This window comes from Pollachius pollachius, assembly GCF_949987615.1.
Source record: "Pollachius pollachius genome assembly, chromosome: 6".
NCBI lineage: Eukaryota > Metazoa > Chordata > Actinopteri > Gadiformes > Gadidae > Pollachius > Pollachius pollachius.
Window position 1 is genome coordinate 15,781,710 of NC_136939.1, and position 16,928 is coordinate 15,798,637.

At 42.1% G+C, this 16,928-nt stretch overlaps 1 protein-coding gene across 1 annotated transcript in view; it reads left to right on the forward strand.

Moving 5' to 3' along the window:
- Window positions 1–1,260: 1,260 nt before the first annotated feature.
- Window positions 1,261–16,928, forward strand: part of acsl6 (acyl-CoA synthetase long chain family member 6) — a 30,239-nt gene continuing 14,571 nt past the window's right edge. Inside the window, exons 1-7 of the mRNA XM_079738897.1 lie at window positions 1,261–1,333; window positions 7,791–8,011; window positions 10,395–10,509; window positions 11,841–11,905; window positions 12,514–12,615; window positions 12,852–12,951; window positions 14,607–14,788. Coding sequence (XP_079595023.1) covers window positions 1,288–1,333; window positions 7,791–8,011; window positions 10,395–10,509; window positions 11,841–11,905; window positions 12,514–12,615; window positions 12,852–12,951; window positions 14,607–14,788 — 831 coding nt within the window. The 5' untranslated portion in view covers window positions 1,261–1,287. The remainder of the gene's footprint in view (window positions 1,334–7,790; window positions 8,012–10,394; window positions 10,510–11,840; window positions 11,906–12,513; window positions 12,616–12,851; window positions 12,952–14,606; window positions 14,789–16,928) is intronic.

The following is a 16,928-nucleotide window of genomic DNA, read 5'->3' on the forward strand; positions in this document are numbered from 1 at the left end:
CATCCACATAGGGCCTACTTAATATTTGATGTTATTGACATTGTTACCGTTCAGCAATCATTGATTGTTGAATGGTAACAATCATGAAGATATAATAAAAACATATTAGGAGAGAATCTTGCTAGTCTCTTCTGATTGTCTAAAAGTCGAGTTCTTTGTATGTGTGCATACTTGTGTGAGAGAGTGATGGAGAGAGAGAGAGAGAGAGAGAGAGAGAGAGAGAGAGAGAGAGAGAGAGAGAGAGAGAGAGAGATTTTGCCCAATGTGGTTATGTGTGTGGTTTTCTTACAGACAGAAAACCACACACAGACAGCCACAGCAAACCTTGTATTTATTTACTGTGCAGCGGAAGAGGGGAGCCTAAACTCATAATCCAATGTGGGTGTATTAGTGTGTAGGCCCTGCAGTTGTGTACTTAACACGGTACCAAAATGTGCAAATATGTTGTTCTTTAGTAAAGAAATGGTTTCTCAAGGTTATATCAGTTCAGTGGGCGTGTCTTGTTCTGTCATGTGACTAACACGCGAGGTTACTGTGTGTCAAAGCTGTTCCTGCCTGGCTTTATTAGCCTATAGGGAATCAGCCGTAAGAGCATTTGGTCATCGTGGTGTGATCCACCTCGGACCAAACAGATGATTGATAAAATACATAACGCATTAGCCATTACATATGCATATACACATGCCTGTTGAAGTCTGTAACAGTGTTATTAACGAAGCAAACACCACTTTAATGCTTAGTAGGCTATGCAATGCCAAGGACTCGATGCTAATACGACTCTTGGATACAAATGTATGGTTAACGTTACTAGCGCATATCCAAGAAGAACCATACACTTCAAAATAGTCACTATATAAATGAAGCCTCGTTGGGTTAGAACCCAGGCCATCTTTATCGGTTTATCTCTTTGCGTCCTCCACCATAGTTATCCCCAATCACCTTGCTTACGTCTGACCTACAAGCCTCCCAGTTGGGGGAGGACATTGCGCAGCGTGGCTAGCTAGCTAGGTGAAGGCGGAGGAAACCTCGGGGATGATGCTCGAATAGGCTAGGAAGAAAAACCGCTACCGGCTGCGCTCTTTCAGAGATAAACTATGAACTGGTTGGACGTCGTCTGGCACTGACGAGGTCTCCCCACTGTGCTGCTTCGTGTAAAATAAAACCGTCGCCCCCTTATCTTCCAGATTGTCGGCGTGTCACTGCAGTCGATGCTGCATCTTTTCTCCCCCTTTTTTTTTTTTTTATACCGGTACCGTGTGCTGCGACAGCAGACTCAATGAGACAGACATGCTCGCCTTCGTATTGGTCTCTGGGTCGCTGTGGATTATATTAGGTGAGTTTTTGAATATTATTTCCGAAATGCCTTTATCCTCTATAGGGCTTGCAGTATGGATGCTGTGTGCTTTCGTGCATGGGTCGAGATGGATCAATTGCCTGTCGTTTCATTACCGGCGTTTTCGGTTATGCCTGGTAGCCTTCTTGGTAGTATTCAAGTGACTGCAGGTTTCTACTAAATCTAGATATTCTTGATGTGCAGCCTACATTTGTGAGCATTTAATCGTATACCGTTATAATGATAATAATAATAATAATAATAATAATAATAATAATAATAATAATAATAATAACGTTTAGGCATTGTAAAATAAATCGGTTAAACACATCCAGGCTATAATTGAACTCAACGTGGCTAGAACAACGCTTAGCAATGCACAGCATAATTGCATAGGCCTATAACCTGTAGTGCTATTTCGTTTGAGCAATTTTGGATATTATAAAACGACTAGAGCACTTCATTGACATACTGTCAATTGGTTGTCCTGTGTTGCGAACATTGCTTTTCGCTAAACGTGTAAGTCATGTCATTTTGATATCCCCCTCCCTCCCACCCACACCCACACCCATTATACAGTAAAACAGACGTCAGTTCTGTGGTTGGGCAGCTGCTTTTAGGTCGTGTGACATTGGTTAAGAACTGGACACAGGTCACGTCAATGAAATGGTTGCATCGCTAATGTTGGAGCCAGCCTAGTTCATACAATCGGAATGCTGCAAGCATCATAGGCCGGCAGCCAAGGTAGGCCAATTCATCTCCATTCCTAAACACAATTGTAAAATGTTATATCAAATGGTATAGTTAAGCCTAAAGGCCGCTAGCAAAGTCAAGTAATTGCTGATATATATATATATATATATATATATATATATCTTGTGCAGACTACACAGCAATAATGAAAGAGATGAGGGGGAAGGGAGACTGACGTGGATGAGTGACGCGTTGTAATAGCCGATGCCTATTGGTTGGAGCTGTCCAGGACAGAGGGGTGCTGAATGCATGCGGTTTACCGGCAAGTGCGCAGTCCCATACTCGTTTTCATTTTTACCTCCATCGAGGGGTAATCGAAGCTAAATATATATATTTTCCTTTGGAATGTAGATCGAAATAAACAGGGAGTTTAGAATTGTTGTAATGGGAAATAACTAAAGCTTGTTATCAATAAGATACATTAGCCAACACCGATATATGCCACGCCTCAGGATTAATAATTAATTTTAGCCACTATGTGGTCTCTCTTACAAAGACATGTACACCTACTTCTGTTCCTTTTCTTTTTTTTTTACAATTCAGTATTAAAATGGATGCCACACTTTACGCTAAAACAAGTTGAGAGAGTCTGAAGAAAAAAGAGCAGCCTCGTAGTCTGACTACATATTTCAAGGTATGACTTGTTTCGTGCCTTTCGAGTTCATATCGTGAAGTATGTCTCATGAATGGGAAACTTTGTTCTTTGTCTTTCTCCGCTGTCAACAAAAACAACCCAAAGCACATTTAGTTAAGAATAAAACCACAACAGATGCATTTCGTTAGCCCGTTAAAAATTCATTAGCATTATTGGATACCTGAAAAACCATGCAAGTTTAGGGTTACATCCCAAATCCAACTGCATATATTGTATGTTATTAGTCAAATCGTTGTCCATAATTAAATTAAATCCATAGAAGTATTTTGGTCTGCACTTCACTTGATGTGTCAGTGCCCATGCAGTGATGTTTTATTACTGGTTGAGTGGCTCTAGAAGCTGTCTCAGCATCCAATGCATTCTCCTTCTTTCTATGTGCTGTATTGGTCTAGGACTATTGATGCAGACAAAAGTGCTGAGCAAGGTTTTCCTGATGCCTGCTACATGCTTATGGTTTCAAATTGTTCATTGCTATGGTACATGAACAACAATTACACGTGAAGTATTAGCTACCCTAACAAATAGCAAGTTGCCCTACAAATCTGATTCACTATATGGCATATATATTTGATACACTACATAATAATGGACTTCAAAATAGATGAAGTCCCTTTACAGACTTTGTGATCTTTAAAGTGTGTTACACAGCAGCAGTGGCTTTGTACATTTGACAGTCAAATTATTTTCCGCAGACCTCTCCCATAGAGTGAAGGATAGTATTTGAACAAATTGTAAATTTGCATGTTTGTGTGTGTCTGTGTGTCTTTGTGTGTTTATGGGCGTGTGTGTGTGCATGCGCATCTGTGCGTGCATGCGTCTTCCTCCTATTGATATTTCAGGGTGTGCCTTTTGGTTTTGGATGTTTCCAAATGTTAAGCTACAGGATATTATGGACAAAAATGGCAAACAGAGGGGGAGACACGACACGCTACCTTTAGTGAGAGAGTGTGCATAGAGAACAGAGCGGGCGAGAGTGATAGGGAGAGGGCAGAAGGAGGTGGGGGCGAGAGCAGAGCGTCTGCTGAGCTCAGGGTGGTGTGATACGGTGGCCAGCGAGGCTCAAACTAGGCCATAGCGCTGTTTCATACAACCACGGTGGCGGCTTTCTGCCGCAGCTTGCCCCAGCGGTTATCCTTCCCATGGCAACAGGAAGGTAAGCAGCAGTCTGCGCAGGGCGCTGTAATATCCGTAAGACATACACAGATGTACTCCACTCGCTCCGCCCGCCACCAGCGATAGCCTCTAAGTGACCATTTATTTACTGTTTTATTCCCATCTGCCCGGCACACTCATGCACCCGGACCCTAGCTACATTATAGCCTGTAGCTGGACAGAAAAACACAGGATCTTCCCGTGTATCATTTTCCTTCCTTTCTTTTCCTCCTTCTTTCTTAATTCTTGTCTGGTTCTGCATTTAACTTTATTTCTCGCTTTGTTTCTCATTTGTTTGCGCTCCAACCTCCGCCTCTCCTCACGCAACAATGCAGAGTCATTTCTCCAGCCTTCATTATATAGAATGTGAACTGACTATTTACTTTTCAGTCGTTTAGCGTACGATTGTTTTCAACGCCATTCCCAGGGGTTTTAATGAAGCAGCTTGAAAGGACCTAGTCTTCTTCCTCAAGGATGACTACAGCCAACTGTCTAGTTTGGAGAAGACCGTTTACTTAGTTGTATTCATACAGTCAGTTCCCTTTTAGGGACACATACAGACACACACACACACACACACACACACACACACACACACACACACACACACACAAACACAGAATGCCCCCCCCACACACACACACATTCACACACACACACACATAGAAAAGCACACCCACACACATACACACACGCATAAAGACACACAGCCACAGAAACACACACACACACACAAACCACACAGACACACACATACACGTACAGAAACACAAACACATAATCACACACACACATACACTTACAGAAACATACACACATATAAACATGCAGAAACACACACACACACACATACAGAAACACACACACACACACACATACAGAAACACACACGCACATACACGCATACAAAAACACACAAACACACCTACACATACAGAAACACGCACACACACATACATATACAGAAACACACACAGACACACATACACTCCAAACTTATAGAGGAAGTGCTGGGAGGAAGTGCTGGTATTGCTGTCAAAAGTCAGTTTCAGAAGAGAAAATTATGGGTGAGGTGGGTGATGGTGAGGCAGGTCCTGCTTGTGGCAGGTTGTGAGGTGCGTGGTCAATGCACTACAATGGGAAAGTCAGCTGTTGAGAGAGGGGTGAAAGAGGGTAGAAGCAGTAAGGGTATACCTTGAATAAATGATGAACTTTGAGGGGCTTGGTTTATGTGAGTGTGTATTTGTGTGTAGGTTTGTGTGTGTTTGTGTGTGTGTAGGAAGGGCTGGGTGCACTGCTGGTCATCTGTTCCTGTACTAATAGGCTTTAAACCCCTTGGAGCTGAAAACTAATCGCTGCTGACTGCTCGCAGATGAGGAGAGGGGGCGGAGCCACCAGCACCCCCCCCCCTGCTGGTGGCTCCGCCCCCTCTCCTGCTCCTCTGGTCAGATGCTCCACTTAAGCCTCTGAGGTCACAGGAAGTGGAACAGAATATTTGAAAATCGACTCCTTCCCTTTCTCCTTCCTGGCACCTGAAATGTGTTCATGTCTGCACATTAAAACCTTCACTTTCTTTTTTGTATCAGTTCCTTTTTAAGTATGTATAGTATATATATATAACCCTGTCTAAACAGCGATATGTATATACAGTATGTATATATATATATAAAACAAATACTTTTACAGTTGTAATATGTAACATGACAACAAAGCTCTTAGCTTGAAATACCTGAACCTTTTTGTAGTAAATGCTGATTAATAGTGATCTCAATAATGTTATCAATAAAATCACATCCTATACATTTTATATTCTGCAAATAAAAAATGCTGCCAGCCAGTACATCTCTTTATTTCCAAGAAACCCACTATCAAAACCCAAGACCCCTCCCACTAATTCCACCCAGCCAGCCGAGCTACGCTACATCACCCCACAAGGCTTCACAGTCAGTTAGAGTGGAAAGAACAGTGAAATTTAGTTTGTACTAGCTGATAGTGGCTTAATCTTACACATTGTGACCTGTTTCACTTATGACTTACTTCAATCTAAATTTAGATTTCAAGCAAATATGGATAACGGTTGTTTAGGAGCAGGTAGCCAGGTCAGACATCTTGCTCAAGGGTGCTTGTTAGAATCCCTTGTATATATCCTGATCTGGCACCTTTTCGCACACCTTGGTTGCTAAATCTACCTCTAAGGTTAAAGGACTGTGTGCCTGTAGTCAACCACAAGTGGATGTAATAGCCTGTGGCTAATTCCATGATACATTTACATTTGAACTGAACGACTTAATCTGTGTATCTTGCTGTTAAACATATTTTATTTCATTACACTCTTCTCCTCCGCAAAATCCATCTAGCTACTCATATAAGAGTCTGTGTCTGGCTGTATAGGGTCACTTTGTTGGGGTTTATTTATCAACCATGCTGGTTTAAGTAATGTCGCCTGGGAAAACATCTGGCACAGCTGTAATCATCTTCCATCAGTGAACCATAGGCATCTAATGTACATCTGTGAGGCTGACCAGCCAATCCAGGGTTATATTCATGCTCTACATTCACCAGATTATATACAATATGCCCATGTGTGTTTCTGTTTGATGACAGCTGAGTGTGTGTGTGTGTGTGTTGAAGATAGCATTATCACTGCATTGATAAAAATAATAAGGTAACATTTTCAATATTCAGTGGAGCTGCTATTTCTCATTCATCCTCCCATTCCAACCTACTCTAGGAAGGAGATGGAGACTTGTGTATTTACTTTAATACCTCAAGGGTAAAGGACACGCTGTTAAAGTGTGTGGCCTGATCACCCTGAACACCACTGTTCAGGGTTGAAAAGAAGTCAAGGTGACACTAATGAAGGCCATTGGGTTTGTGTGGACGGGTTGACCGGGGTGGGGGCCAGTTGGGGTTGGGGGGGGGGGGCTCTGCTGTTGATGTGGAGCACTGGGACACCAGCTGAAGTAACACGTCTGGAGAAACCCAGCGTGGGTGGACCTAATGACATTCCCCTGCATGTGTGTGAGTGCTCCTGGTGTGTGTGTGTGTGTGTGTGTGTGTGTGTGTGTGTGTGTGTGTGTGTGTGTGTATTCTAGGTTACTACAGGACAGAAAGCGTACATGGCAGAACTTGTAGTGCTTTTTAAAAGAACCACATGTATAACAGCAAATGCATCCGTAAAATCCAACCACGCACTGAATGGTGGCTCTTTATTTTTGGTCCTATTCAGCATTCTCCTCTAGCTGGGAAGTCATCAGCCTCCCTGTCTCATAAGTTCTGGGCATCAGAAAGCTGTGAACTGCTTGAATGGTACATTGAATTTCCGAAACGTCTGACTGACATCCACTTAACAGTTAATCAGAAACCCATTTTTCATTTTTCCGTGGATTCCTTCTTCATTTCTCTGTTCCTCATTTGCCTGCCTGTGTGTGTATGTTTGTCTGTGTGATTGTGTAATTTTCTCTGTAGTAGAAGAAAAAAGAGGTTAGCTGACTTCTTGTTTTTCTGTTTGGCCTGTCCAAATGTTTCTATCCATCAGAAGCAGAGGACAAATGTACACACAATTGATCTATTATCTATATATATATATATATATATATATTTAATCTATCTAGTTCTGCATTCAATAGAAATCATATAATTAAGGACAACTGGATGCTTTCCTTCCAGGCGGACCGAATGGTTTATTTATAAAAAGAGAAAGTCAATGCCTGTATGCCACACATTTAAGACAATTGTTTGACTGCACGTTATTGACTCACTCATTGGCTGAACGGTAGGAAAAAGATCAAATACATAGAAAAACACAAAGAACACAAAGAAAAAAATCATGGCAGGTATATAGGAAAGAAGGAAAAGCCACCCATGAGTCACGCGTCCCTGCCCCCCCCCCTCCAGAGCTGAGTTCCTCACTGATGGAGAAGGTGAACGGCCAGGAGATGCTGAGCGGCCTGCGGCTGCCAGAGATGGAGGACCTGGGCCAGTTCTTCCGATCCCTGCCCACCTCCACGCTGGTGGGCATCGGGGCTCTGACCGCCGTGCTGGCCTACTGGCTCTCCTCCCGGCCCCGCCCCATCCAGCCGCCCTGCGACCTGCGCCACCAGTCCCAGGAAGTGCCGGTAAGACCCTGCTGGGAGTGGAGGGGGCCAGCAGCATGGATGATAGTATTTATGTGTGTGTGTGTGTGTGTGTGTGTGGGTGTGTGTGTGTGTGTGTGTGTGTGTGGGTGTGCGTGTGTGTGGGTGTGTGACACACATGCAGATGACAGTGAAATGACCCTGGAACTTATTTACATAGCACCCGTGATGTCCCCCATTGTTTTATGCATGACTGTTATGGGGGGTATACAACATGAGCCTTAGATACTAGTCAGGCCAAAACTCCTAAATAATCCTAAGTAACCTTTTCATGAAACATAAGTGTTGATCAGGGCTTCTTAAAATGTATAATTTGAGGATGACATCACTCCGTTTGTGATGGCCTTAAACTATCTGTCTCTTCCTTCTGGGCTTCTTATCAAGATCTATTTCCTTGGTTTTGAGAGTTTCCCGTTTGCTACTTAGGGTTAGGTTTTATATAACGTGGGCCTTTGAAGCCCTTCAGACGGTAACTGTGACTTAGGGCTATACAATTAACATTAACTTGACCTGAAATAAACATATATATTCTATAAACTATGTAGCCACATGTGGTTGGGAAATACACAGCGAGCATGCTAACATGCTAGTGCTAGCAAAGCTAATGAGTGATGATGTCAGTGCCTGGAACGCTTCGAAGCATTCTTGTGATTGATTGAATAAGTGAGCAGATTATTTATGTTTTATAGTGCTCACCTGTTGCCAAAATTGTGCTTTACATTTTGGATACCTGTTTACACACGGTTACTATAAGTGTATCTACTTTTGGTTGTTCACCCTCGGAATGGTTGAAATCAGCTCTATTTCCCCATTTACTTCCATTATAAAAAATAGCTTGGTAAGCACCTGCAACAGTGTTAAATTGAATTGACACAGTGGCGTAATTTTTTGCTATCAACGCAAAACATTCAACATAACCAAAGAAAGGCCCACCGAATTAAAGTCCCTGGGGTTCTCTGAAGCAGACTTGTGATTAATTAAATAATGGCGGCCCATTTCATAATCTTATTTGCGCCTAACTCGGCCATAACTTTGTAATTTTTAACAGAATAAAAAAAAATGCAAAAGCTTAAGGTCAGGCATGATTAAGGAGCATGTGTAGCAAATTGTGGTTCATTTGGCTTTACGGGGTGGGTTTAGGTTTTTTTTAAGGTTTTCATACTAACTTTCAAAGTAGAGCAAAATATTTCTAGACAGACTTTATGAGTACTCGAGGCAAAAATATTCTGCCTGTCAAATAAGGCCCAGACACCCAAGTTACAGAATATATTATGGCAAACAGGGCAAGTTATAACTCCCCCTGTGGTCAGAGCGGTACAGACCTTTTGGAGACCTATTTACCTTTGGTTTATATGTGCCCATTTTTATTTTACAACTTCCAGGTTTGGACTGGTGGATTTTTGCGTTTTTGCCCAATTCACTTTCCATGTTAAATATTATTATAAAAATGTATAAAAAAATAGCATGCAATGTTTGTTTATATCAGTGCATGGCACACGCCATGCACTGATATATGCCCAACCTTATGTAGTGGTTTGTATTTTATACTTCAAAAAGTGTAGGAGTAGATAATTACTGAAAATCAGCCAACGTATCTAAAAATAGCAATGTAATTGATTAGAGCAGAGGCAGAAAAATAAATAAAAAAGATGATGACACAGAAAAACAATAATGTGGCTTGCTTTGCCACCACATTAATTAGTGTATAAGATAAATGGATTCGATTTTTTCTGCCATTTGGATGAATGTTTGGTTATGATGGGTGCACACTAAAGGATAATTAGCCCCATTTTGTGGATTATATGTTAAGATACTTTTTTACCGATCGAGGGCCTAACCGATTCAAAATCACAAGTATCAAACATGTTAAATATTTACCATCCGATATCCTGTAGTGTGGGGGGAACCCCGACAACAGCCCAGGAATCAGGCAACTGAATGCCACATGGGAAAGACGATAGCCAATTGGGAGCTGCGCTGACATTACGTAATACCAGCAAGTCATCACGTTGTCATAACAGAAGCAAAAGCAATGTCTTCTGAAATGGAGGAACAAGGGGGCCATATTATTTACTAATTTGATGCCCAGCCAAGGCCAGATTCATTCATTTGTTAGACATTCATTGTGTAACACAAAAGTAACAATCAGGATGGGCTCATGCCGCGACAGCAAACCAAGGCTTGGGGCCCAACCTAACATAACCTTAACATAGAATGGCCCACCACTGTATGCAACATATTGACATAATTGCAATACACGATGATGTGTGTGTGTGTGTGTGTGTGTGTGTGTGTGTGTGTGTGTGTGTGTGTGAATGTCTGTACTCATATCATATGTTAACACATGGGTCTTTTCCACATGCAGGAAGAGGACGGGGGTCGCAGGTCAATGATTGGAGACAGCTCCAAGCTTTTGACTCATTACCATGACGACGCTCGGACCATGTATGAAGTGTTTCAGCGTGGTTTTCATATATCTGGTGGGTAGGAGCACACACACACATACACACACACACACACACACACACACACACACACACACACACACACACACACACAAAGACACACACACCCACATCATATAGAATCTTTCACACACACACAAACACATATAATATATAATCTGACACGAGTGCACACACACATAATATTGACTCTCACACACACACACACACACACACACACACACACACACACAAACACACACACATAATATAGACTCTTACACACACACACACACACACACACACACAAACACATACACACAAACAGGCACACAGCCCTAAAACCTGCTGCAAACATGTCTGAACTGGAGCGTTAATGAGTTAAAGAACAGTTCACACACAGCAGAGGAAACCCCCTTGTTCACCTGTCCTCACTGTTAACTGAATACACTGGAGGGTGTCTGTGACAACCAATAATTAGCATAATGATACAGGGGCCACGATACGATACGCATCCAAGCTTCAATACCATGAAACTCGACCATGTATGGAAGTGTTTCAGCGTGGTTTTCATATATCTGGCGGGTAGGAGAAAAGCACACACGCACGCACACACACATAATATAGACTCTCACACAACCAAACACACCCACACTCACCAACAGGCACACAACCCTGAAGTGGTGAGTCATCTTCAATGAGATGACTAATAAAATAACAGTTCACACAGAGGAGAGGAAACCCCAGAAAAAGATCCCCCTTTTTCACCTGCCCTCACTATTAACTGAATACACTCTAGAGTGCCTGTGACAACCACCGATTAGCATAATGATACAGCGACCACGATACGATACGTATCCCGATGTCCAATGATTTTGAATAATGACCATGACCTTCACAGAATTTACTAAAACAGGTTTTCTTTATTATTCTGTATGGATGGCACAATTGAAACACAATTCAGGCACAGAGATCTTAAAAGTAAAATAAAATATTCTGTTTCTAATCCCAGAGTAATGGGATTAGAAACAGAATAATAAATGCAAATAAATATTCTTATTATTTTTTACTTAAAATGGCCTTTTCTGTTGGCTCTTATGCTTTTAGATTTGTTTAGGCAAGAATGGTATTCTGGTTTCACTTGACTTTAAGTGCACTTCTATTTTCTGTAAGAATGTCCACCTGACATCAGCTATTTTATATATATATAAAAAAAAATTATATATATATATATTTTAGCGTCTGCATAGATTTGCGCATCAGCAAGGAGTACGTGATGATATATTACCATATTGTTGTTTTTTTTAGCAAAGCCTTAACATGTGGTGTGTGTGTACATGTGGTGTGGTTGTGTGTGTGTTCAACAGGTGACGGGCCCTGCCTTGGTTCACGCCTCCCCAACCAGCCTTACAAATGGATATCCTACAGAGAGGTAGGCCACTGCCCCTGCTGGCTCCATTAGTCGGCTACATCATCACAATCAGAGCTAAAAGGGCGGCTTACAGAAGCAGCGCTACGTCAACGAGGAGACTGCAAGATCAGACAGAGGCGTTGATAGAGAAGCCCTCAAACATTTTCCCTCAAAACGTATCATACGGGCACAATCTCTGGTTGAACAGATAGCTGTAGGGAGTGAGGAATTTCTGTTATCAGCCGATCAAGGCTATTTGGAATGTCATAACCGGCTTCTTCAGTGGATTGTTTTCCACATCGTCGCAGACGGTTATCAGAGTTCTGCAGAAAAGAAGACTGCACAATGCACACATTTCCTGTTACAGCCAAAGTCACACAAGGGTGCATAGATTATGCAACAGAGTGTTGAGTGTTGAAAGGCCACTCTTTACAGTAGTCATCACGGTTCTAGTATCAAGATCTGACAATCAACACCATTTTAACACAGCCACTTCATTGGAATACATTTCAATTCAGAAAATGTTAAGATTAAAATGCCATGTTCGGTGACTTTTATGTTTTAGTTTGGTGGACTATGAAGCAAAGCTTGCCATGTTGCCACTCTTGGTGTGCTGTGTGTCGCTATAGGTCACAGCGCGTGCGGAACACCTTGGTTCCGGTCTGCTGCACCAGGGGTGCCAGCCCAACCCAGACCAGTTCATAGGGGTCTTCGCCCAGAACCGACCTGAGGTGAAATCGCCCTTTCTTTTTTCTCTCTCCTTTCTTCACCCATTCATATTTTGTGTTTCATGTGACACGGAAATGTGACGAGGTTTCAAACACGCAGACAAATGAATATATTAACACGTATTCAAAACACACAAAATTTAAACGCACACATTTAGAAGCACCTCTTCACAGTAGAACCTTAATAAAGAAGATAATGTTTGACTCCCTCTGCCTGTATGCTGTGTCTCTCTCGCCAGTGGATCATCTCTGAGCTGGCCTGCTACACCTACTCCATGGTGGTGGTCCCCCTCTACGACACGCTGGGTCCAGACGCCATCCGGTTCATCATCAACACCGGTGAGGATGAACACAGGGACGTGCTACTCATGTGCTACTCTGCAAGGAGTAGCACATTATCACACACACACTAAGCTCTGAAACTTGGCAAATACAAAAACTAGACTTCTACACACACACACACAAACAATCACTTTTGGCCTTGCAGAATGAATGAGCGCATTGCTTTTGTGGTGAGCAGGTGCAGTTATTTTCGTCATTTAGCCTACAGTGTGCTTGTCTCAGCAGGGCCCCAGCCTTCCTTGGAACACCCACCTTCTTTCTGCTGAATAAGATGCCAAAAATGATGACACTTTAAACAAAACGAGTATCGACATAGTGACTCACAGTTTGGATGCAGAAAAAGAAGAGCAATGTAATTGATTGGAGCAATGTTAGTACTAGGCTGACTTTGATTTGTTTTAAACTAAAAGTTGAGTATACAATAACTGTCACTCTGGAACTTTAGCTCCCTCTATCATTTCTTGTGATCTGGTCACATCATGTAATGCAGTGCCACATTTTGTGTTTTTTTATTTTTGGTGTAGCGGATATATATCTTATATCATGGGGAAAATATAGTAATCTAATCTGTAATTTAAAAAAGAGCGTACGTTAGAGAAAACTTGAGTAAAATCCAATATTTCCCTAAATTACTACCTACTTGTTTTCATGACGCCGAGGTGCCTGTAAGAGTGCTCAGCAATGCCACGACGAAGGGAAGCCTTGTGTGTGGATGTGTGGAGCTCTGCCTGTTCATTAGTTGACTGGGTTCCCGGACACTTTAACGCTTTTACGCAGAGTATTAGGCCACGGTGTGTGTGATGTGCCGAGCTCGTTCTGGACAGCCATTGATTCTGGTGATGGCGTCTGAGAGAGGTTTAGACTTCCCGGACAGCTACAGTATAACGCTATGGTGTGTATGGTATGTGTGGAGCGCCGTCTGAGCAGCAGTTTATTTTGATGTCTGCGCATCAGATTAGCATCTCATATACCATGTTGCTCATTATAAAGCAACAGTGTAAATACACATACCCATCTCATACACATACACAGCTTGTACACAACGATGGTACCAAAAAAGTATAACAAAGTTGCTGTGGGTCAAAACCCCCCCCCCCCCCCACCCCCTTTCCCCAGAGGTCACATGGTTGCCGATAACCCACCCCTCCCTTTGAACATTTTCAAGAAAAAAAAGTTTCAAAAAAATCTGTAAGATTGTGAAAATCACGTGACCAATTACTACTCACCATCCCTCCGTCAAGACTAAAGAGCAGGGGTGATCTGGCTTTTTCAGTAGTTGGCCCCATGGAACGAACTCCCTCTTCATGTTACGCTAGCCCCTTCAGTGCCCATTTTCAAAGCCCTCCTAAAAACTAATTTATTTTCTCTTGCATTTAACTCTGTATAAGTTGTATTATTATTAGTGTCTGTATTATTAGTGACCTTTTTTGTGCTTAAATTGTTTTTATGTTATTTGAGTTTTTTTTAACTAGATAGATGATTTGTACAGCACTTTGGTCAACTGTTGTTGTTTTAAAGGGCTCTAAAAAATAACTTGACTTGACTTTCTAAAACTCTCAGCCCAAAACATATATTTTTAAATCTGTTGTACATTTTAAACAAAAAAACCCATATCATAAATGTTGGGTGTGATTCTCGTTTCTTCTTTTTAGCCGACATCTCCACAGTGATCTGCGACAAAGCGGACAAGGCCAAGGTGCTTCTGGGTAACGTGGAGCGACGCGAAACCCCCGCCCTTCGCCGAATCATCATCATGGACACATTCGACGCCACTAGCCTGCTGGAGCAAGCCCAGGGCTGTGGGGTCACCATCCAGGCCATGGCAGAGGTGGAGGTGAGTGAGTGTGTGTGTGGGGGGGGGGGGTGCTATGGTCAGTATAGTCCACCGCAGGGGGTGGTGGCAAGGGTCTTCCACTCCCGAACGAAAGGTTGTAGGTTCCCTGCCACCACCACCTGAGTGGCTCTACTGGGCTCCTCCTCTGACAGAAGGACTGAGGGTTATAATGTTTGAACCGGTTTATTGTGGAGGCTGGCGTCATATAATAATAATAGTACATTTTATTTGAAGGCGCCTTTCTCTACACTCAAGGACACCGTACAAAGGTACACAAAAGTCATTAAAAAGAAACAACAATAAGATAAGAGAAAAATAAATTATAATAACAATAGTAGGAGACATAGTAATTGGCATCAGGTGGAAGAGGTAATTTGGAACAGATGTGTTTTGAGTTGTGATTTGAAATGGGGGATGAATCGATGTTTCACAGAGCTGGTGTTCCATGCTTCCATGGCTGAAATCTCTCAAGTGTTTCTGGTGATGCCTGATTTAACCTGTGCATTGATTGCTCAATGCACAACAGGTGTGCAGCCTCACCCGTTCCCAGAGTTGAATCAGGCTGACTCGGGCCAGGTGAGGTTAATTAAACTAGCCATCATCCCAACACACACTAACCTCTACCTGCTGGTTAAAGGGGTGTTCACTATGGCTGGAAAGTCAGATCGTTGATCATTGTCGAAGATCTGCGTTCTCTGTTTGTCCAATTTGGAAAAATGAACAATCGATGGACGGTCAATGGGCTAATTTCTCTGCAAATGTTTTGCAGAAACTGAGTTGATGTTACAGGTTTATGAAGATGCATTCTCTTATATAAGAAAACAGCAGAGCATTCCTCTGGCAATCTATGTATGTTACTTTGGATAAAGTCTTCTGAAAAACGGTGGTAAGTGTGAGCATCCTTGAGCAAGATGCTCCTTAATAAGTCTCATGAATCAGAATTTGGATTAATATCTAAAATCCCATGGCAGACGAGCTCAAATCATGTTGCATGTTGATGACCGGGTTCTGTTAGCTTGTAATTGGCAAACATAAACTCAGCAAGCACTAATAACTGTGAAAAAGTGTAAAGCTTTCAAATCGTCACTGAGTAAACTGGCTGCTGTAGAAAACACTTGTTGCATCCCCTCTGAAAGCTTCGATCACTCGTGGGACTGAGTTTTCTTTGAAAAAATATCTCTGCAAAGAAACAGGAAGCAAGACGCCGCCCCTTGCATTTTCTAGTTCCTGGCCCAAGCTCTATGCTGTATCACCTTGGTCGTTCTGCTTTTAAAGCTGTAGGTCTGTTTAATCCAAGATTACACCTTTTAGAAAAGCCTACAATAAACACTGATATCCTAGTGTTCCGGACTATCAAGTTCATTCAACGCTGTTCACAGTTCACAGCTCAAAGGTCAAACTGACTCAAACTGTTATCCTTCAGTTGCAATATTATACAGTAAGAATTGTTTTTTTAGAAAAGGGTATTGAACCAATTGAACCATTGAGCCGATACTACTAAAACAATTGGGACAACTAAACACATTAATACTAATAGCGCTGTTAGTAGTTCTGCTCCTGCTACAGCACAAACTGTATTACAACAACACCAACAACTGCTGCTACTAGTACTATTACTACTACTACTGCTACTATTACTACTACTACTATTTTAGTAATACTGCAAAAAATACAATTACTACTAATTCAGCTAGTACCTTAACTAGTACAGCTAGTGCTACTTAGCCTGACCTTGCCAATTCCCAAATGCGTGTTAGTCTGAACCTCTCAGTTCCTCACCACTTTCCCAGGGCTCTTTTCAATGGGCGCAGACCAACAACCAATCAGAACATCAGCGGCAGTAATCTTGGTTGATTATAAAAACAGACCCAATGACGCTCCCATAGGCCGCTCCGCTGTGCAGTCATATTATTAAGCCCGCCCACTATTAGTAAATGATTAGGTCAGCTGGAAATCTGTCTGAACCGGAAGTGGGTCAGCATATGCCAGAGCAAATATCACATGAGTTCACAGATTTTTCTGTTAACCAGGCTCAGTAATATTTTACGTTATTACTACTAGTAATTACCTATATTTTAGTAAAAAATAAATCAAATAAGTATTATTTGTGAACATACAGCTGGATGAAGGAAAGACCCAC